General features: G+C 36.6%; 1 protein-coding gene across 3 annotated transcripts in view; it reads right to left on the reverse strand.

The window, feature by feature from the left end:
* Positions 1-24,347, reverse strand: part of SCAPER (S-phase cyclin A associated protein in the ER) — a 475,492-nt gene that overhangs the window by 126,748 nt on the left and 324,397 nt on the right. For all 3 annotated transcript variants that reach the window (XM_036843858.1, XM_036843856.1, XM_036843857.1), the window contains exon 24: positions 22,650-22,765. In XM_036843858.1, coding sequence (XP_036699753.1) covers positions 22,650-22,765 — 116 coding nt within the window. The remainder of the gene's footprint in view (positions 1-22,649; positions 22,766-24,347) is intronic.

The raw sequence follows: 24,347 nt of genomic DNA on the forward strand, positions 1-24,347 counted from the left end.
GGTTCCACCCCAGATTACTAAATACTAGAAACTTTGGGGGTAGAGTCCAGCAATTTGTGTTTTAACAAATTTCACAGGTAATTCTGATGCATCTTCAAGTCAGAGGACCACTGTTCTGGAATAGGGGCTCTAGAGTTTGACAGAGCACTAGCAACACCTGTATATCTTTAAAGATATATACTTGCCTGAGTTCCTCCCCTGGAGATGCTAGTTGGGGAATGGGATGGCTCTAGACATCTGCATGTTTCAAAATCTCTATGAGCAATTCTGATGTATAGCTAGAGTTGAAAAGTACAGGTCTAAGAACCAACAAGTGAGTATTCATTCATTCAACAAATATCTAAGTGCCTATGATTTTCCAGGCTCTGTGCTAGGTGGACAAGACAGACAAGCTCTCTCTCCTCATGGAGCTGATGCTCTAGTAGGAGAAAGATGGTGAAGACAGCCCCTCTTGTACTTGTAATCATCTGTTTGTCTGACATAGTTGTATCTTGCTTCACATAATTGATAGGTTCCTGAAAACTGAGCATTAGAATACATTGGTTAAGAGTAGAGGTACTGGAATAAGACACTAGGTTAGAAACCCAGTTGTGCCATTTGAGGTTTTAGTAAGTTACTCATTTAATATCTTAGCATCCATTTTCTTACCTATAAAACTGAGATAATAATACCTAAGCTTCACATGGTTATCATGAGAATTAAATGAGATAACAGATGTAAAATATTATACTTAGGACAGTGCCTGGCACATGGTTAAATACTTAATGGTAGACTTCGTTAGGGTTATTAATCTTATTATTCTTGTTAAGAATAATGCACAAATAAAACATTAAAAAATCCAATCAAAGCGTGCTATAGAAGCTATTATTTCCAGGATAATAAAGCACAGTGTGTCCAAAATTTTTTCATGGTATACTGGCATAAACAATGAAAGGACTCTAAGTTGAAGGGAGCCAGGAGGAGGTTCAGCTCTGGCCTGACTTAATCCCTGCGGATTGTACAGGAAAATGTGGCCTACATGTAACTCATTTACGACACATTGGTTGGAGGCGCTACCTAACAAATTCTCCACAAATGCAAATCAGCATTATTTCAGTTATTAGGTAACATATTTAGATTTTTCAAGAGGGCTTTTCTTTTTAATTTAAAAAATAACATGTATTTGTGATTATAAAAATAATTTTAGATAACTGTCATAACTTTGGGAAAGAGAAGCACAAATAAACAGTAAAAAACTATCAAGAGATGATTGGTATTTGTACTTCCAGTCTTCTCTTCTTACAAATATTCACTTAGTTAATATGTGTACAATGAATATTTCTCCATGACATTTAATATTCTTCTATAGGGACTTCCCTGGTGGTCCAGTGGTTAAGACTTCGCCTTCCAATGCAGGGGGTGAGTGTTCGACCCCTGGACGGGGAGCTAAGATCCCACATGCCTCGGGGCCAAAAAACCAAAACATAAAACAGAAGCAGTATTGTAACAAATTCAATAAAGACTTTAAAAATGGTCCACATCAAAAAAAAAATCTTTAAAAAAATTCTTCTATAACACTGGTCTTCAATTTCTTTAAAAAAAGCAGCAGAATGCTTTCTTACTCAGAAGCTTAAAAGCTAACAAAATCTTTTTCAGAAGCTTAAACCAAAGAACAGATAAAATAAGACCTCTTCTGACTGAAGCAGAAGTGGGGGATCCAGGACCCTACTTTGTTCTCCTCTCAAAGAGCCTTGAAGGGTTCCTCAGAGACCTGGGGACACCTGCGGGTGTGTTCCCTTGGAGTACAGTAAAAACTACTGAGCTTCAATACAAATAAAATTTAACTTGGTAACTTTTTGAATCGGAATGATGACCTTAGTACAACACACACAAAAAAGCATGGTGAAAAGTATCTCCCTCTTACTTATTTCCCTCAGCCATTCAGTTCCCTACCTTAGAAATCACCATGGTGACTAGTTTACATATCCTTCCAGAAGTAGTCTGTGCATATGCAAGAGTTGTTCCCTCCCACACAAATGGTATCATACAAGATTTGGAGGGTGAAGTGAGCCAAGGCCATCTTTCTGTGCCATTGGTTGTTGTCCTTATCAAGCAAGGTTTGGAAAAGTGAGGTTTTCCTGCAGTAGTATTCAGGTTCCATTTCCCGAATTCTGTGTGTCAAGAGCCAGTGGGATAACTTGTACTACTTGATTTGATTTCCTAACCTCTGACCTGCAGCCTTAAGTACCCATTCTGTGGTTTCCTGGTTGTGAGAGAAAGTCGTGTGTGGCATTAGCTTATTTCCTTCCTAACTTGTGTTTGGCCTCAAAGGGAGCAGTGCCCCCAGTGGATATGTCTGGTATTGTTTTGGAGTCAACAACAAAAGGTCTACAACTTTTTCCAACAGTTTTGTAAACATCCAATTTCTTATTTTAAATTCCTTTTCTGATTAAAATACTTACATTGAGAAATATTATAGATTTTAAAAGATGGAACAGTGTCATCCAATGGATATAAAATTTTACTTCAATCAATCCCTTACTATTGTGTCCAATTTTCAACGCTATAAACAACACCGTTTTAATATTCAGAGTTCTTAGTTATATGCCACAGGAAGTAAGCTCTGGTTGATTTAAATATTAAGGAAATTAATTGACAGGCTATTGGGTATATCATAGATTTAGAAAACACAGGCATAGAGGTTACACTGCCCGGACCAATATCCAAATCACATACCGTGAAATTGATCTGCTAAAAAAAACACTGGGCACCATATGCCACAGCTTGAACTCACACTATGATTTTGGACACCAGATGCAGCTGCCTCCAATTGTCAAAAGAATAGAGTTTGGGATGTCCTTGCTTCTTACTTCATTAGCCTCAGAGTAGAAGTCTGGAGTGGGTATGCTGGGTTGTGAAGCCCAGGTCACAAGTTTATATACTAGACACAAAGAATACTGGGAAGCAAATACCTGGCATTCTCATGCTCTATAGTGGGAGGGCCACATTATATGCTTGGGAGCTCCACAAACATAGGATGTGCTCAATAGCACAACTCATGTTCACAATAGCTGTACTGAACAAACCCTTCTGCTTCCTTAGGATAAATTTTCAGCAATGATAATTTGAGTCAAAGGATATGAACATTTAAGATTTTTGATAGACACTGCAAAATTCAAATTGCCCGCCAGAAGAAAATATTTTAAACCAATTTATACTCCCAGAAAAAGAGTTTCTCCATGTTTTTACCAACACCAGATAATTTCATTATAAACAACTGTTACTGATCTGACAGCTAAAAATGGAATTTTTAAAGGTTGCATTTCTTTTATTACTAGTGTGATCAAAGACTTTTTCATGTGCTTATTGCCAATGTATATTTATATTTTCTTGAATTATCACTGTGAACCTTTTACCCATTTTTCTATGGGGGGGGTCTCTCTTTTTCTTATTGATTTATAAGGCTCTTTACCAATAATAAAGATATTAACCTTTTATCATCATATGTAGCAAATAAATTTTCCAGTCTGTTGCTTATCTAAATTTTTTGGTTTTTGTCATAAAGAATGTTTTCATTTTTATTTGATAAAATCTGTCAAACTTTCCCTTTAGTACACCTGGGTATTGTGTAAAACTTAGAAGGACCTTCCCACTTCAAGATTATAAAAACATTCTTTTAAATTTACTTCTGGCATTTTCATAGATTTTTACATTTAAATGCAAGCTATGAAATTGATTGTGGGATAAGGTATAAGGTAAGTAGCCACTTATCTTTTTGTTAATTATTCTTATCCTCTATTTTAAAATTTTTATTGGAGGTTTTTATCTTTTTCTTAGTGATTTATAAGGATTCTCTCAATATAAATATAACAAAGGGTTAATACATGTTGTTAATAAATTTTCCAGTTTACCTACTGCTATTAATTTTGCTTGTTATTTTGAAGGCATTTTTTACGTACTGAAGCTAAACAATTTTAGGTAGTCAAATAATTCTTTGTGATTTATTTTTTTCTTCCTTTCCTTTTATCCTTTAAAAGGTTATTCTTCACTATAAGATGAGGTAACTACATGTCTGTGTCTAGCCATTTGTATTTATTTTTCTTTAATCATCACTGCGTGTGGTAATTTTATGGTTTTATAATTTACTATCAAATCATTTAAAATTTATTTTGGTGTGTGGCATGAGGCAGAAGCCTAAATTCCACCCCCCGCCCCAGAGATTACTCAATAATTCACCTTTTCTCTACTGGTTTGAAATGCCACCTTTACTATAACTATATATATAGGATATAGTCCCTGGTTTCCTAGTCTAGTTGATAATATTGTTCAGCATTGTGCCAATATCACATTGTTTTGTGTATTGCAGCTTTATAGTGGGACTAACATATGTAACTATAGATCCCTCAAGGCCTAAAAAAAATGAGGGTACTATATTTAGAATGACACGTGGAATTATAGTTCTATAATTGTATCCTCTTTTCCCTTTGGTTTTGATCTATAATTTTTATGGTCTTGATTTCTAATCTCTTTTTTTCTGTCTTATTCAATGAAATCCCTACAACTTGTCTAAAATCTTTTGTGGACTATCGTAAGGCATAAATAAACATACACATGAAAAAGCAAACAGCACATGGTAGGGAATTTTGTCCGAAAGCCCTCTGTGCTTTACATTAAAGAAACTGCATTTACTAGTAAAGTACGGAATATGCATCTGTATAATCTTATGCTCACAAAACTCTCCAAAGAAACTTCCACAAAGAAACTACTTTCTGATGAGAAAAAAGCGGGGCGGGGCGGGGCGGGGGGGTGGGGGTGGCAGTAACCAAAAATCTCAGGGTCAGGAAAAACTTGTCCACTTAGTAGAACTTGTTTGAAAAACAACCTCTATTTGAAGAGCACCTGTCTTAGAAAGATCACTTCTTTGAACCCAGCTTGGGTGGTCTGCCCAAGCAGCTTTCCTTGTAATTTAAAACTCAAATGACTGGAAGCACTTTTTAACATCAAACAGAAAGCCCCAGATTTTAAAAGTATCTTCTGAGAAGACAGTAAAATCTTACTGTCCTTTCTGTCAAAAGTACACTGTGGTTGGGTTTAGATAAAGGCTTTCTGCTCCAAATAATCATGAATACATGAGTGAATCTTGTGTCAGTAAGTCTTCTCACTGAAAATGTTTCCTCTGAAAAACAGAGGACAGAAAAGGCATCACAAAGCTGGGTATTTTAGCAATAAATACAGGAACCTATTTATACCCCAAAAGGACACTAATAGAATACAAGTGTAGTACACCTCTGACATTAAGATTAGTATCTAAGATGTTATGAAATAGTTAAATAGAAAAGCCCCAGGTGGTTGCAGCCTAAGAGGACTTGATAATATAACTAAGGAAGTATGTAAGTTTATATCCTTATGCAGTTTCTAGTGATTAAGACGTTTCAGGAAACACTGTTCACCAAAATCCACTATCTCATACCAGTGTCAAGAAAGCAGACATTTAAAAACAACTGCCATTGGCAGTTTAAAACCAGAGTCCTTATATTATAAATTATAATTTACCAAATGCCTTTGGCTTGCATTGAGCATTTAATAAATGGCATATAGCTTATACACATGGAGGTGAGTGAAGGCTTTAAGTTCCTGCAGAGCAAAATTCTGTGCTAAGTAGGCACAGCAAGTAATAAGAGTCACACCAATACAGCTGCAAAGAGAAACTTGGAATTTTCATCAGTTACTGTTTCAGCCCTCATGTAAGAAAAGGATTGGCTTGATGTGGATAAGTGTAGGAAAGAGACAGAACATCACAAAACACAGTAAATGATATAGTTTAAGGAAAGAAGATTATCTGGACTGAACCAGAACACACAGCCCTGGAGTAATACCAGTTTCCTAGGGAAGGGAGAAATGAATATTAAAACTAGAGCTCTCAAACATATTATAATTTACCACGTACATTTTGTTTGCATTAATCATTTAATAAATGGTATATAGCTTACATGCACTGCCATTCTCAAATTATGCTTTGTCTTTATAAAGCTCCAAACTAAAATAACTTTTAAGATATTATTAAAAAGAATTATTTGAAACTAGGGAGATGCAACTGCAGTTAGAATTCTAACGCCCTAACTGGACCCACCAAGTGAGTGGCCCCTCACAGCACGGGGCCTGTGATGTAGGCCTGGCCCTGCAGGATTGGCCCACCTGAAAGCTGCATGTGTCAATTCTGGAGGCTAAAAACTGAGACTAGTGTCAAAGCACTGAAAACTCTATTCTATTATACAACTACTCTAAGTTAGCTCTAAGCAAGGTCCTTGCCTGATTCATCCTTTTTGGGGCCCTCATAGTATGCAGCACAGAGCTGGCTGAGCACAGAGATGACTAAATGAAGGGACAACTGTCTTCCTTCTTTCAAGGAGAATATACAAGAATGTACAACTGTGGAACATACTAACACATTAATTAACCACATTTTCCACTATTCTGCTTTTTTAAACACTCATTAGAATGACTAGGGGTGGGAACCCCATCCCCCAGTTAAAGATCAAGTATCTTGTAAATTCATATTGCTATTTCAGATTCAAACTCAGGACTACGGGATTTTTTCTTCAAACTCCTCTATCAATATATAACAGCTCTCTTTCCTCTCTTTGACACTGAGAATCCTGGTCCTTAAGGGCAGCAAGGATGACAGAGTTAGAATATCCATAATTACTTATTTGCTTTATGCTACATTATAACACACAGCAGTTTGAGAATAACAAAATTAATAGTACACTAATTATGATTACTGAAAACAGTTAACAATATTTTGGCATATGCCATACCTATTCCTCACCTCCAAAGAGGCTGTACTAGCTACATCGTCAGAACATACAGTGATCTCATACTACACTCTCCCTCTTAATCTTCTTTAGTTTTAGTGCCATAATTACATATTTAATGTTCACTATCAGTCCACATGTCAATATATCTATATTCATTGCTTGTCTGAAGCTTGTTCTCTATTAGACTCCTTAGCAAGGTCTTGTGGGAACAATATTCCCTGAGTTCTTGCATATTGATAGGTGTCTGTGCCTTTTATAAGGGAAGGTCAATTTTGCTGAATATAAACTCCTTGGCATGTATCTTTCTTTTCTTGAGTATATTAAAAATGTTACTTCATTTTCTTCTGAAATAAAACACTGATATTGAAAAGTCTAATGATAAATGAATTTTCTTTCATTTATATATCATGTGCTCTTTTGCACTTTCAATATGTAATTTTAAAATTTGAAGTACAATTTATACACAGTTACCATTTACCCTTTTTAGTGCACAGAATTTTGACAAATGCATTCAGCAGTGAAACCACAACCACAATAAAGATATAGAACCATCATCTCCCAAATTCCCCTGGGTGGTTACTTTCTAGTCATCTCCTCTCCTAACCCCTGACAATCACATATCTGTGTTCTAATTCTGTAGTTTTGCCTTTTTCAGTCATATAAATCGAATCATTCCATATGTAGTCTTTTGACTCTGGCTTCTTTCACTTAACAATGCATATGAGATTCATCTGTGTTGCTGCATGCATAGATAGTCTGTTCCTTTTTATTTCAGAATAGTATTTAATTGCATAGATACTTTCCATGCTTACGGATTGCTTATTCCTTTACCAGTTGAAGAATATTTGGGTTGTTTCAAGTTTGGGGCAATTATGAATAAAGCTGCTATAAACATTCATTTACAGGTTTTTGTGAGCACATATTTTGTTTTATTTCTCTGGGGTAACTAGGAGTGGGACTGCTGGGCCATATAGTAAGTATATATTTAATTTTATGAGAAACTTACACACTGTTTTCCAAAGTGGCTGTTCCATTGTGCATTTCCCACTAGTAGTGTAAGTAAGAGAGTTACGATTGCTCTGCATGCTCACCAGCACTTGGTAGTATCAGTTTTCTTTTTTATGAAATTTTAGTAGGTATGATGAAGTCTCTTCTTGTGGTTTGAATTTGTATTTCCTAATGAGGTAGAGCATCTTTTCATACACTTATTTGCCATCTGTATATCTTCTTCGGTGAAGTATCTATTCAAATCTTTTGCACATTTATTACCTCTTATTCTGTAATGTATCCAAAGCACATAAAACACTTCCTGGTCTATACGTATCAGGAACTAAAAAATAAACACTGACAACAGAGCGAATGAATATAATACTCTCTTCCTCAACCAAAAAAGGTAAAGAAAGAACACTACCCAGCTTGGAAAACATGTGGAAAGTTCATGATTTTTAAATTTTTAAAACAAATAAAATCAGCTTTCATTTGCAAATCTTTTAGTATCAGATCTCTTAGTTCTTTTCTACAGAAAGTAGGAAGACTCTAGTGGATATTACTGAACCAGTGAATTTAAAATTATAAAACAACATGGAGTGTTACCAGAGAGTGCTATTTGATTATGCTTATAAAGTTATTTATTGAGGCAAGGGAGAAAATTTTCTAAAGCAGTCTCATTTTAATAATGTTCACTTGGTCTGTTGTACCAAATAGATTTTAGACATATAGTACTGATTAGAATAAAATAAACTGAATAACAGCAAAGCAAAATAGTATTTAACATGGAAAATGTATTTGCAAAAAGTTCTATATGTGGTCTTGCATATATGGAAATCTTTTTAAGTATTATTATTTTATTGATAAAATTTGAAGATATTGAATAAGCAAGTCTTGGTTAATAAGAAAATGTCTTCTCAGCAAGAAATCTGAGGACAGAAGAATGATGCAGAAAATTTAATAAGGAAGAGATGATTCAGTTTTGATATTTTTGTGACCACAGAGAATGTGGACTTGTGACAGAATTTGGAGGTATTTTTGCAGTGGACATTTGGACATTTGGATCCGTGTGAGCTGTGGATAAAGAGGAAAACTTTTCCCACTGGCACAGTGATGACTAGTGTAAATCCACACTGCCTTCTCTACCTCTGACTCCCTCCATTCTGACGCTAGAACACTTAGGGTGGGCGGGGATAGCAGGGGGGCCAACATCCAGGAACTGCAAATCAAGACAGCTCAAGGGGTCTTGAAGAGACGCTAATAATGCTGCCGACCAACCTATCTTTACTATGGGTATGTAAATTATGTGCATCCTACACTTCAGTTTGCATCAAAATTCAATGTAACAATCACAAATGATTATTACATTGCATATCATATTCTACAATGTAACATTTTAATAACACTGAGATTAATATTTTAATTAAATGATTTTCCTAAGTATAATGATGCCTCAGAGCAGGAGTAAGAAACTTTCAAGTAGATATGTTATTTCAAGGGTTCTTCTTTAATTGGTGAATTTGGGACAATTAGATAGGCAATTTAATTATTCCACAGAGACATATTCTAATTTTAAATGCAAAACCATATATATTTTAAGCACAACCTAATTAGACTTCCTGCATTTCCTAAAATTAACCTCCCACTGAGAAGGTGTTATGTTTCAACGATTACAAACATGTATTTAAAAATGTAGGATGAGCATCAAATTAAAACATTAATTTTAAAGTCTAGTGTTAAACTCTGTCTTGTCTAATAACAAGACAGTTATGATTAGCAAGTCTTTAGATATGTTCTTAAGTAGGATCTGGTTATATAATTTTAAAGTCACAATTAAACATGTTGGCTCTGGATAAGACCCCAGGTGGTTTGCAGTGTTAAACAGCAGATTAAAGTCGACACAACTAATTTCTTTACTTTAATCTTATTAGTGGTACAACAGCTGTCAACTGTAACCATTTCTGTTCAGCCTTCTGAGACATAAACAAAATGCCTCAATATGTCAAATGGAGATGAGTATTTATCAATCACTATGGCTAATTAGCTTGCAAAACAATGTTTTTACTTTTATTGTCTTGGGGAAAGTTATTCACTTCTAGTAAACCTTGATCTAAAAATAGACATTTAGAATTATATTACAATAATCCTGCCTAGAAATAAGGAATTGCTTATTAACAATGGATTGTATCCTAAATTTCACCCACACTGGCAAATACCATTTTATTAACATTTAATGAGGGGCTATAATGTAGCAGATACATGGGGTGGCGCATGGTTCCCACCTCTATAGTTCCCACATCTGTTACTGATGGCAACTAAGTCTTATGATAAATTTACTCCATATTTGCCACCTGATTTAAGTCATGAGAAGGGTGTTTAAGGTAACACAGAAACGTTGCACTGCTTTTTTAGACTTCATTGCTAGATCTTCTCTGAACATTTTGTCTCATACATACAGATAGTTACAAGTAGTTTTGGTTCATCTTTCCCAATTTCTGTTAGATCATTCCTCTTGTCCCTCTTTGGCTCCTAACCTGTTAGGAGGGAAAAATCATTCCACAAGCATTTTCTGTACCCACACCAATAAGCCACTACAATAATTGGTTTAAAAACCTTAAACCAATCAACCAAACAATACCACCTCCACCAAAAGTAAAAAACTAAACAAATAAACTAAATAACAACAAAAAACCCCCAAGCTACTCACAGGAATGATGACAGTAATTTGTTATAAAATATCAAAGAAATATTCAATTTTTATTAAATTTTTAAAAGTTAAATATTCACATATCAGAAACAAAAGTATAGCCATCATTACCCTGTAAATACCAGCTTTGTAAGAGATCCACTGAGGACCCTTATAGACTCAAACTTAAATTAAATCGCACTTTCTGCATACACCTTCAATAATTCAATTTTTTTTTGTTGTGTGGTGTAGAGTAACTTACTGATTAGTCTTATCTTTCCAGTTGTGATGTAAGCTCTTTGAAGATAAAAGTCTCACATATCTCAGAAGAAATTTAACAAATACCTGCAGACTGATAATATCTCTCTTTGGTGATATCATGTAGGCAATAAAGTAGAGAAGGAAGAGTACCAGAATAGAATGCGCAGTCCTAGCTGCCAGTATGATAACTGATGGTAAATCATTCAGTCTTTTTAAGCCTTAGTTTCTTCATTTATATAATGTGATAAATTGGTGAAGACAAGCCAAAAACTGTTAAATAAATGTAACATATTTATAAAAGTTTTATTACTCTTGTATTTCTGACAATGCCAAGTGTTTTGCAGGGATTCAAAACAACTTCTTTGTAAAGGTTCTCTCTCTCACTCATCTTTTATCCACAATACTAAACAAAGTACTAAGTACATGGCAATAAAAGAATATATTAAATGACTGAATTCCTCTTTGGTTAAAATAGCACAAGCAATACGGGCTTAAACTAAGATAGTGGCAGCACTAATAGAAAGATGAGTGAATGAAATAGATATAAACTTTTCTTGCCAAAATGTGTGAAATAAATAAGGAATAAATGCCTTTTACTTCTCCCTGAATTAGTCATTTTGTCCAATTCACTCAGACTTAATTATTTTTTATATTGTACTGACAGTGTTCTAATATTTTTTCCTCTTATTAGAACATTTGTGTCCTAAGAATATCAAAATGTGTACAGCTTCCCAAGCACATCCTATTATTTCAGGCCTCCATGATCTTGCACATGCTGTGCTCTCTGCCTAGCAGGATTTGTTAATTTGGCAAACTCTGAATCTATCTTTTAAAACTCAATTTAGATGGCATATCCTACAGGAAAGATTCTGTGTCCTCCTATGGCAGTTAATTACTCCATCCTTCATGTTATCTCTGTACTTGGTGCATACTTCTATAGTTATACTTAGCACATCATACTAAATTACCTCTTCCCCTGTTTAGCTCACCTCTTAATGAATGAGCCCACTGAGAGTATGGACAATGTTTTATTTCCACAAGTCTACTGCTCTGCACACAACTCTCAATCAGAATTGTACCAACCTCCTAGGTATGTGTGGAAAGGTATAATAACATATTTGGTTGTCACAATGACTGAGGGCAGAGGTATTTAACGGGCCAAGGGATATTACACACCTTGCAGTGTGCAGGGCAATCCCGCATTCTGACCCAGTGCCACTGGTACCCCATGCTAGAGTGTGACAATTCACAAAGCCCTTTCCTACATATTAGCATTTCACCTTCACAACAACCCTATGAGATAGAAATCTTTCCCCCATTTCCCAGATGAAAAATACTACAGCACAATAAGGTCTTAAGAGACAGGTCTCACATTAAATACTGGCAAAGCTGGTATTTGAACTCTAATGCTCTGACTCTAAATCCCAGCTGAGTTTAATCCATTAGTGCATTATATTCCCTCTTCTCTAATTCTAAATACAGATATTCCTGGCTTCAGTTCTAGAACTAATCAAGTGGGAAAGTGAATATGTTTATAGAAGTAGATTTTAGCCTAAAATACATTATGTGTTAGACTGTATACATATTTGTAAAATGTGATATTATAATCTTCATCCTACTTAGGTGTTTCTCAAGAATCTAAGTCCCAGATGGTAACAAAAGAAAAGAGGTTACAAAGTTAGCAAAGTGCTACATAGTTCATAATTCTGAAAGTGCTACAGAGTATTTCAGTAAGACTGCTGTGTTACACTGTCTAGAACACCAAAGGACTTGGTCACAAACTCTACCTCAATTGTTTAGTGCATTGACACTTTCCTCACAGAAATACACTGCTGATTTTAGAAGGAAATTAATATGAAAATAGGATTCACTTAATAGAAATTAGCTTTACAACCATCTTTGCTGGAATGCATAAATTTGAAAAACTGAGAGAGATTTGTATTTATATTAACTCAAATGTCAATGCTGAGAACTATTTATATGAATTTTTATTTTCAGTAAGGCAATAACCTGATCTCTGAATCAACAGCTAGGCTTGATGAAAATGATTCCCTGGAGAAGGCATTAGTGTAAAGGAAATAGCAAGCAAGTTAGAGCCTCAAAGAAGTTGTGAGTAATGCCCCAGGAGTTATTTAACAGTGACAGTCCAAGTCAAAGATTTTTCTTAAGTAGAAACGTAACCAAAAATGTTCAACCAACAAAATATTACCTGAGAACTTTATACGTGGAAAGAAAATGCCTTAATGTAGACTGGGCTAAGAAAAAAGTTTCAAAACTGCAAATTCTATCAGAAAACATGAATCCAGCATCTACCAGTGCAATTTTGGTAAAACAACAACCCCATCTAGAATGAAGTTTTGCATTTCTTATTGGGAAAGAGAGAGAGAGAGGAATAGGATAATGCAATGCTCTGAAACTTGCATCAGGTACTTGACTATGTCATGCTTTGGGATAGATGTTTAATAATATGGAGATATTGTGTGGTTTCCCTGAGAAGAACAAAATTGCAAGTCCAGAAAAAGCTTGAACTGAAATAAGTCAACGTTTTTCTTCCTTCTTTTAAGTACTATAAAAATGACTTAACAAAAAAATAATTTGTCTTTTACCAATGCTATATCTTTCTCCTAGCAGTTGAAACTGCACTGTTAAATCTTAAAATAAAGGCATATTATTCAGTTCTTAAAAATATAATAAAGCTTTACCTTGTAGTATAGGATTAACATTCTGAGCTGCATCATGCTGTCAGGACTTGAGTGGGGGGTTGGGGGGTGACTGCTCTTGCAATCTCCTCACATTCAAAACATCTTAACCTCAGCTTCAAAACAGGCAACTGGTTCTAATTTTAGAAGATAACTAGTGTAATGATTAAGTTCATCATGAACAAACATTTTTTATTAAAAAGTTGGACTATGGTCCATTATGATCAAGTCTGAGAAAATAGAGTCTAAGAAAATATACTTGTAGTTTTTGTAAAAATAAGACAGTGCTACTGGGATTCAAACTAAGTCCTAATTATAAAGTTAATAATGAGGTAATCAATCTGAGACCCAAGGGCCAACCAAGAAAGTTAACACTTGAGGGCTATAAAGAACATGAGTAGTACTGTTACTTGTTCTTGCAGAACTTATGTACTGTTATTAAAGAACAATACACAATACGTTTTCCAATCTTTGATCCTGAAAATACGCTCTGCACTCTAGAGTATGTTACTTGAAGTATGCTTGCCTTAGCACCCAGGGACAGAATGTTTAATGTATATAATTTTCTATACAGATTCTCCAAACTGGGGTTAGGAGAAAAAAGGAAAGTTCAGCCAGTTCCAGCTTGTAGAAACATTTAATGTTCATAAAGAACTATACCCTAGAGAACTTGTAAAACGTGCTTTCTCTATTTCTACTTTAAAATGTGGGCATTCATTCATTCTTCCTTGGTATGAAAGAATTTAGAAAAACAATTCTATCAGGTTGCAAGGAAGGTTCTATAACATAGCCCCATATTTTCAACCCAATCTAGAGTTTTAAAAAATCTTTAATATTTGTATTTAGAAGTGTCAGGCTCTAGGTTGGAAGGGACAGAAATTTACTCAAAATATGTCAAGTAAAAAGAGGCATTTACTGTAAGGCTGTTGGGAACTTTCACGTGAATCCAGGAGAAAATGAACTACCAGACTTCAGGAGGGCAGCAACAATGCCAGCTCTGTGGACTGGGCCTACTCTCATTTCTGGCCTCCTTTTCTCTCATGAAGCAGTTCTGGTCTCCTCCTTTCCCTCCAACTGGCCTTCATTAGTCCTGCTAAACTTGGAGTGAACATAGCCCTGTAATGACCGTCCCAGAAGTTACTCTACATGATTTTTCAAATTCAAACACACACACACACAAAATGGGTTGGAGTTTTATAATTTTCCAACTGCAAATTCCTGAGAGAGAAACTTGACTGGACCAGTTTAATTTTGGGGGCTGCGTTTTAAGTCTGATATTGCTGGCTGGTCTATAGATTGGCTGCTTTTGTGTCAAATGTCCATTCTTGGTTTAACCAGCTATGGCCATTGAGGGAAACATCCTATGGCATAAAATATAGCTGCTTAGAAGAGGCACAGCTGCAATGCCTAGAACATGTAGTATTCATAACACCCAGAAAAAGGGAACAACAAATCGGAATGGAGTTGAGGCGAATATGAAGTGAATATGACAAGCCAAGAAGAAAAAAAGGGTAGTAGGGAAGGAAGCTCATGGTGAGAACGGGTTAACGGAGTCTGGATTGTGTTACAAACTGATGAGAAAGGCAAAGATTTAACAATAGATGAGCTCCAAAGAGAACAGACAAGTGAGTCAAGAGACCAGAATAAGAAGCAAGCTATAGGCCAGGCACATGAGGCCAGGCATCTGAGGAAACTAAGTTTGCAGACATTAGATACGTAACAAAATGTTCCTTTTATGAAGAGCTTACATATACCACCAGGCTGGCTACTCCACAAAGGTAACACAGCAGGCTAGTACTAATGATATTTAGAGTTTAACCCACCTCATTTCCCTGTAAGTTCCCTAAGGACAAGGTCTATTTCAAATGGTTCCTAGATGTGGCAATCCCATTCCCATGTCCATACGTAAATACAACTGATCCCAAGAAAGGAATCCCTAGGGAACAGTTTCCCTGGGTATCAGGATCAGAAGCCCTACGTCATTTACCTGCTTCTGGTATACAACGGGATATCCCTTTTCCACTATGAAATGAACTGCATCAGTCGCTACCCTGTGAGTATCACTAGACCAAGAAAAAGGAACAGACACCTTTAGGGATGAAACCTCAATAATCATGGGAGAGTAATTCTGAACACTCTGCCATTTGGAAAGAATAAACACTCTTTGAAAAAGGAGTATCATGGCTCTCTTTCAGGTTGCAGTCATGCCCCAAACATCATTGCTCCTGACCCTCATTCTGGCAGTGGTCACATACATGGCTGCTGGTGACTGTGAGGAGCAAACAAGGGAAGCCACGCAAAGCATCTAACACAGTGACTGGCACTGAGGATGCTCTCAATAAATGTTAAGTTCTGCCTCCCCACCAACTTCAAAGGATCAAGCAAACGCAATATTGCCAAGTAGATAAATTGCACAAGTTTATGTTATTTTACTTTGGAGAGTAAATTTGTGATCTTCCTAGTAAGCAAGGCTCTACCTCACATCATCCTAAATTTATTTATTTTTACTGTATTCAGTGACTATTGTTCTACCTGAGACTGATTTACTAGATAGATAAATGTATATACTTTAAAGAAGCAAAAAAGCAACTTAATTTGTTTGATATGAATAGAGAGGTATACTTTATAAAAGCCACAGCAGCAGGAAGAATTTATTTTTCATCATAGATTAAAACAGGGGTAATCTTATATAAACCCGTGTCCTCTGATTCTAAAACTGTGATAAGGACAACAACCAAGAATATAGTTCTAGCATTCCCCTTGACCTTCTGAGGAAAGCAGTTACAGATATAAGACACACAAATTCACAGAAGTTTAAAGATGGAATAAAAAAATATTGCCTTAAGTCTAGCTAACAGAGTGGTCAAAATCAGTAGGGCTTTATTTGGCTAAGATTGAGATGTGATCATATTTTAAATCCACAGAGTCAAGTATTTGAAGCAGTGTGCTCTTTTACTGCTTTACTTCCATGTCTCAGAAAACGAATTCATTCATGTATTCAAATGATATTTATTAAGATATCATATGATTTATAATCAATGTATTTACTATGGTCTCTGATCCCAAGGAATTACAATATCTCTGAGAAGATAACACAACAAATGGAGTACTTGGCAACATTAATAAAGTGCTAAATTGGACTATTCTCTAAACTGTTTGATATTTCTTCAGTGATTTAGATGAAGATACATATCTTTTATAGATCAACTTCAGGAGTGGCATGAAGTTAAAGAAAAAGAAACTAAACTAGAGGCCAAATCAGGATCCAAAAAGGATCTTGACAGGCTGGGCCAAAATCAACCAGGATGAAGTTTGAACTTAGGGTGAAAAAAACAAATGACCAAGTAAAATTAATAGATCATAGATTCTTAGAACCCAAAGTGACACAGACTTAGGGATTTAAAGTTCATTAATTAAGTAGGGTAAGTGGAGTCAAAACAATAACAACTACCAGAAAAACCCCACTGATATTAACTAAGTGCTTTCTTTGTGCAGAGCACTTAATAAATACACACACTTTTAGCAGCCAACAAGCCCTACCCTACATGGTAGGGTTACCATTTAACTGAGGCTCTGTTATAACAAGTAATTTAGCCCATGATCCCATAGCTACCAAGTGAAAAGCAGAGATTTAAGCTCAGATCTGACTGCAGAGCCTGTCTGTTCTCCATTTTACCATGTGGTCTGCACTGCTCCATGTTGATAAGACTACTTCCATATAAAAAAACTGTGTCCAGAGGGACAATGGAGGAAGAGAAGCAAGGCTGATGGAGAAGAAAGAGGGCTGGTTAGTTCTGCTACAGAACAACCTAGAGCAGCTTAGAGAATAAAATAGTTAAGTAGAATAGCTTAACTATTTGGCCCCTTTTTTGTCCATGAGTACCTGTCAAGAACTAGGAATACCAGGTAAGTAAAAGGCAACCTGGGAAAGACAGCCCAGTATCATTTTTGGGGGTCCAAAAGGTTTGCTGGCTTCTTTATGAAATATGAACATTTACTGCTGCCTAAAAAGGGCTTGGACATGTGGAACGCCAGCAAGTGTCAACTCTCACTTCTGTTATCATTGCCACTATGTAAATATACTATAAAAACACAACACAAAGTTTAGGTCACAGCAGATCCATCTTCTTATTTACATAACATGGGGCATTCTTTTTGCCCAAAGAAAATGACAAACTACCATTTATTTTCAAATATTAAAAGCTATGTTAAGAGGCAAACTAGTATATATAGAATGTATAAACAACAAGGTCCTAACAGCACAGGGAACTATATTCAATATCCTGTGATAAACCATAATGAAAAATAATATAAAAAAGAATGTACATATGTATAACCGAATCATCTTGCTGTACAGCAGAAATTAACACAGCACTGTAAATAAACTATACTTTGATTTAAAAAAAAAGCTATGTAAAACAACTGTTATTAGTCTAAACCAAAGAAAAGGTTAGAATATGTCATTCATTGTTTTGTACTTGTTTTCTCCAAGTAAAATTAGGAGGCAGAATAACATGAGTCATTCCAAAAGTAGATACAACATGAAATGAAAATTGCCTTGTTAAAAAAGAGGGGATATATGTATACATATAACTGATTCACTTTGCTGTACAGCAGAAACTAACACAATATTGTAAAGCAACTATACTCCAATAAAAATTAAAAAAAAAAAGAAAGAAAATTGTCTTGTTTCAGGGTGATCTTTCTTGGCACTGAAAACAATTTTACTGGAGCACATTTGTTAAAAAGGTTGATTTTAGAATACCATCTCCCGACCAAGTCCTTTCAGTAATAATTGATATATATATATATTTTAATTGAAGTATAGTTGATTTACAATATTGTGTTAGTTGTAGGTGTACAGCACAATGGTTCAGTTTTATCTATATAATCTATAAATCTATATCTATCTATCTGTCTATATCTTCTTTTTCAGATTCTTTTCCTTTATAGGTTATTATGAAATATTGAGCATAGTTCCCTGTGCTATACAGTAGGCCCCTATTGGTTATCCATTTTATATGTAGTAGTGTGTTTATGTTAATCCCAACCTCCTAATTTATCCCTCCTCTACCCCTTTCCCTTTTGGGAACCATAAGTTTGTTTTCTATGTCTGTGGGCCTATTTCTGTTTTGTAAATAAGTTCATTTGCATCTTTTTTTTTTTGATTCCACATATAAGTGATATCATATGATAACTGTCTTTGCCTGGCTTATTTCACTTAGTAGGGTAATCTCTAGGTCCATCCATGTTGTTGCTAATGGCATTATTTCATTCTTTTTCATGGCTGAGTAATATTCCATTGTACATGACAAACCCACAGTTAATATCATACTCAATGGTGAAAAGCTGAAAGCATTTCCTCTAAGATCAGGAATAAGACAAGGATGTCCACTCTCACCACTTTTATTCAACATAGTTTTGGTAGTCCTAGCCACAGCAATCAGAGAAGAAAAAGAAATAAAAGGAATCCACGTTGGAACAGAAGAAGTAAAACTGTCAGTGTTTGCAGATGACATGATACTATACATAGAAAATCCTAAAGACGCTACCAGAAAACTACTAGAGCTCATCAATGAATTTGATAAAGTTGCAGGATACAACATTAATACACAGAAATCTGTTGCATTTCTATACACTAACAGTGAAAGATCAAAGAGAAGAATTAAGAAAACAATTCCATTTGCCATCGCATCAAAAAGAATAAAATACCTAGGAATAAATCTACTGAAGGAGGCAAAAGACCTGTACTCTGAAAACTATAAGACACTGATGAAAGAAATTAAAGATGACACACACAGGTGGAAAGATATACGGTGTTCTTGGATTGGAAGAATCAATATTGCTAAAATGACTATACTACACAATGCAGTCTACAGATTCAATGCAATCCCTATCAAATTACCAATGGCATTTTTCACAGAACTAGAACAAAAAATTTTAAAATTTTTATGGAAACATGAAAGACTCTGAATAGCCAAAGCAATCTTGATAAAGAAAAACGGAGCTGGAGGAATCAGGCTCCTTGACTTCAGACTATAATACAAAGTTACAGTAATCAAAATAGTATGGTACTGGCACAGAAACAGACATGTAGATCAATGGAACAGGCTAGAAAGCCCAGAAATAAACCAATGCACCTATGGTCAATTAATCTACAACAAAGGAGGCAAGAATAGCCAATGGAGAAAAGACAGTCTCTTCAATAAGTGGTACTGGGAAAACTGGATAGCTACATGTAAAATAATGAAATTAGAACATTCTCTAACACCATACACAAAAATAAACTCAAAATGGATTAAAGACCTAAATGTAAGACTGGATACTATAAAACTCCTAGAGGAAAACATAGGCAGAACACTTTGACATAAATTGCAGCAATATCTTTTTGGATCATCTCTGAGAATAATGGAAATAAAAACAAAAATAAACAAATGGGACCTAACCAATGATAATTTGAAAAGGATTCAAGCAGGATTATGGGCTTTCTCTGTTTCTAAAAAAAAGAAAAACAACCCAGTGAAGATTCAGAAAGGTTTCAAAAATTTAAATTTTCATAAGTGGGTATAATTCTCAATTTCACACTAAAAAAATCTGCTGGAAGCAAAATATTCACTCAGAGGGAGTTACCTAGCAATAATTATAGAACAACTGCTGAGGTACCATGTGGAGTAAAAAGGAAGATGGGCAAAGTGGTGAGGAAAGAGGATCAAGGAGTTGGTTTTTCCACTCACAGAGCTCTGGGGCTGCAGGGGCAGTGAAACATTAGGCTTGCAGTCATAGGTAATCCACATGATAAATGTTACTAGACAGTGGCTGCAACTTCTCAAATCTTTTCCTGTTTATTGCTGAGAAAAATGAACTATTGTAGGATAGTAAAAAACAAAAAACAAAAAACAAAATACAGTCTCTCTAGGTAAGAGCCATGAAATGCCACAGGAGGCAGAAAACAAAATGTGCTAAGGTGGCAGAAGTTTCATGATGAGGAGGGCTGGGAGCTCAACAGGGATAGAAGGAGAGGATCTGGGCAAGTTGAGAGCAAAGGAAGTCCCAAGGCCAGAGAGCAGTTAGAAGGAATATGAAAAAGTCGCTGACTCAGGCCCACCAGTGTGCTTTGAGTCTACATTTAAATCTAATGTACTTGTGGCATTTTTCTTGCCTGCCTCCAAGTAAGTAGCATAACCTTAATTCATTAGCCCAGAGAAGTGAGGCCAGTTTAGAAAGTGGAGTCATGATCTTGAGCTGTGCTAAGGACGGACAGGAGAATCTTAGAGTCAATGCTAGATGCCCACAGCCCTGAGTGCTGGCCTCACTCAGTAAGCAGTACCTGGCTGAAAACACAAGCCTATTGGCCTGAGATGAGATGAAGAAACAAACTCTCAATCCTGGCACTGTGGCCAGCTGAGAAGCATTGATCTGGACTTTCAGGATTCCATGGCTCCTTTCCAAAGCAGGTGTGCTAATTCTTACTTAGGTCTTTCTGGGAACTATGGAAACCTCTTCTGTTCCCTAAACAAGAGGCACAAATAAGCACCAGAACATGCCCTTTGCCACAATGACAAAGGTAGCTTTTGGGAAACAGGCATTTCATCTAGGTTACCATTAAGGGAGCTCAGGGTCATGCGTGTTGCAGCCTACCAGAAAACAAACAAAACGACAACAACAACAACGAAACCAAAAAAGAAACAAAACAAAAACTACAGGTGCAGTTAAGATGAACAATATGAATTATTAACAGTTATGAAAAGCGCTGTCCCAAAGAATCAAATGCCATTTCCTTTCTTATCTCAAACAGTTTACTGTGTTTCATTCTTTCCTTCCTCTCTCTCTCTCTGCCAATTAATATACATTGAGTGCTGACAACATGCCAAGCAACACACTGTCAGTAAAGTCTACTTTGATAAGGAATAGCAACTCTTCTGGGTTAGAACATCTATATGTGTGCTATAACTGCCCCATGTACAGTTTTCTGCTCCAAAGAAAGATGACTGACTTTAAAGGACACCTATACCTTCTTTCATTAATCTCTACTTTGTCAGTATTGCAAAAGAACCCAAACTAACTCAGTATCAAAGTCTGTACTTAGAAATCTCTCACGTCAAATAGATAACACTGTCTTAAACCAGGCAAGATTACTACTTTAAAAACTGCCACCTAATATTTATATAACACTTTAAGGTTTACAAAGAACTCTCACATACATTATTACTTTAACTGATCCCCACACTGTGAGGTGAATATGATTACCCCTGTTTGACCAAATGAGGAAACAGATGCAACAAGATTAAGGCACTTGTCCCAATTCTCCCAACTAGTAACCAGCAGAGTTAAAACTGGAATTCAGGTTTGTTTGACTCCAAAGTTGGTGCTATTTCTATTTTACCAAATGTCTCTCAGGAAGAAAGATAATATACTTTTGGAATTTTTTTTTTCTGTTGTATCCAGCGGACAAATGAAGCACTCACTTTTGCAGAGTTAATTAAATATTTAAAAGTTTCTCAGTGATATAACTGAACTTTTATCAAAACTTCTCATTTAAACCCTGTAAATAAGAGTCTCCACAAAATATCCAAAAATTGTGCATGTTACAACTCAGGAATACAATACTTCTGAAATAATGCTGTCAGCTACTACATCCTAGATGGCCAGGGACCAAAGGGTGACTTAAAAGAATAAGAAAGTAGATCTTGGGTCTAAAGGCTGCACATGATCCTTACGACAGAGCAATTTGCAATTAAAAGACCAAACTGCAATCCACTTCCCAACTATTTGGCTGGGACTCTAGACTATGTCGGTCTTGGCCTCAGACTGCTTTTCCTGGACATTAGGGACTTCTTCAAATTTCACAGCTCAGGCCTTTGTCAATGTACTTACCTCCTTTTTTGTATGCAATACAAAAAGTTAGCTGTTATTACTATTCATTTCTGTTCAAATTTTGTAAGCAGTTAGAACTTCTCACAAGTTCATCAGTTCTTCTAGATTTAGGATTAGAAAAGGTCACAGACCAAAGAAATTTCCTTCATAAGGCTTTTTAAGCTCAATTTGAGTTTTGTAAATGAAGTCGAGCACCTCTGTTTTTCTCCCTAATGGGGAGTGTAAGCTTTTGCTATTCAAGCCTGAATACACATACAATTTTCCTGTGGTCCCCCATATGGAAACCATAGGGCAGAAATGACTCACAAATGAAACGTGAAAGACAGATTAAAAAACTATACTTACTTAGGAGGAATTCGTGAAACTGTGTTCACATTTGTGACTGGGACCACTACTTGAAGAATGTGTTCAAGGGCTGTTAATCCACCAGCAACTTGAAATGCAATCTGATCTGCCACATTCTAAACAGAAATACAAAAAGAAATTAGCCCCATTTCCCAGGCATAAAATTATAACCAAATGAAATATTTAGTTGTAGTGTGAAATATTCTGTTGGTTCAATTATTCTACAAACACTTATTGAATGCTTACTCAGTGCTGGGAACTATAGGTCAAAAGTGGTGAACAAAAAATCATACTTGCTGTCCCCCATGAAGCTTAAAATTTAGTGGATGAGACCAACATTAATCAAATAAATATAAATAAAACAATTTCAATTATAATAAGTACTCTGAAGAAAAAGGAAAGGTGCTCTATGAGAACAGTGGGGGAATCAACTGTATATTGGGGAAAGGGTCAGCATAGGCTTTTCTGAGAAAGTTGAGGTTTTGAGACAGGCAAAAGAAAAGGAAAAGGGATGAAGCACCCCAAGCATAGGAAAAAATCATTTCATACAGAAGTTTTTAGCAACACTTTAAAAAACTGGATCATTTTGTAATGTTAATTACCACTTAACCAGACAAACTGACTTCCACAAAGATTTCCTTTGCTAGAACTTTTTTCTTCAGTAATAGAAGATAATCTAATATCTAACCAGTTAGGTGTACCTTTTTTAAAAAAAGTGAAGACCTTCAAGATGGCGGAGGAGTAAGACGTGGAGACCACGCTCCTCCCCACAAATACATCAGAAATACATCTACACGTGGAACTGCTCCTATAGAACACCTACTGAACGCTGGCAGAAGACCTCAGACCCCCCAAAAGGCAAGACACTCCCCACGTACCTGGGTAGGGCAAAAGAAAAAAGAAAAAACAGAGACAAAAGAATAGGGACAGGACCTGCACCTCTGGGAGGGAGCTGTGAAGGAGGAAAAGTTTCCACACACTAGGAAGCCCCTTCACTGGCAGAGATAGGGGTTGGCGGGGGGGGGGGAGCTTCTGAGCCATGGAGGAGAGCGCAGCTACAGGGGTGTGGAGGGCAAAGTGGAGAGATTCCCGCACAGAGGATTGGTAACGACCAGCACTCACCAGCCTGAGAGGCTCGTCTGCTCACCCACTGGGACAGGTGGGGGCTGGGACCTGCGGCTCGGGCTTCAGAGGTCAGACCCCAGGGAGAGGACTGGGGTTGGCTGCGTGAACACAGCCTGAAGGGGGCTAGTGCACCACAGCTAGCCGGGAGGGAGTCCGGGAAAAAGTCTAGAACTGCCTGAGAGGCAAGAGACCATTGTTTCGGGGTGCACGAGGAGAGAGCACCGCCTAACTGAGCTCCAGAGATGGGCGTGAGCCGTGGCTATCAGCGTGGACCAGAGACGGGCATGTAACGCTAAGGCTGCTGCTGCAGCCACCAAGAAGCCTGTGTGCAAGCACAGGTCACTATCCACACCTCCCCTCCTGGGAGCCTGCAGCCCGCCAATGCCAGGGTCCCGTGATCCAGGGACAACTTCCCCGGGAGAACACATGGCACTGGCTCAGGCTGTTGCAACGTTATGCTGGCCTCTGTCGCCGCAGGCTCGCCCTGCATTCTGTACCCCTCCCTCCCACTGGCCTGAGTGAGCCAGAGCCCCCTAATCAGCTGCTACTTTAACCCCGTCCTGTCTGAGGGAA

This window comes from Balaenoptera musculus, chromosome 2 (genome assembly GCF_009873245.2).
Source record: "Balaenoptera musculus isolate JJ_BM4_2016_0621 chromosome 2, mBalMus1.pri.v3, whole genome shotgun sequence".
Lineage (NCBI taxonomy): Eukaryota > Metazoa > Chordata > Mammalia > Artiodactyla > Balaenopteridae > Balaenoptera > Balaenoptera musculus.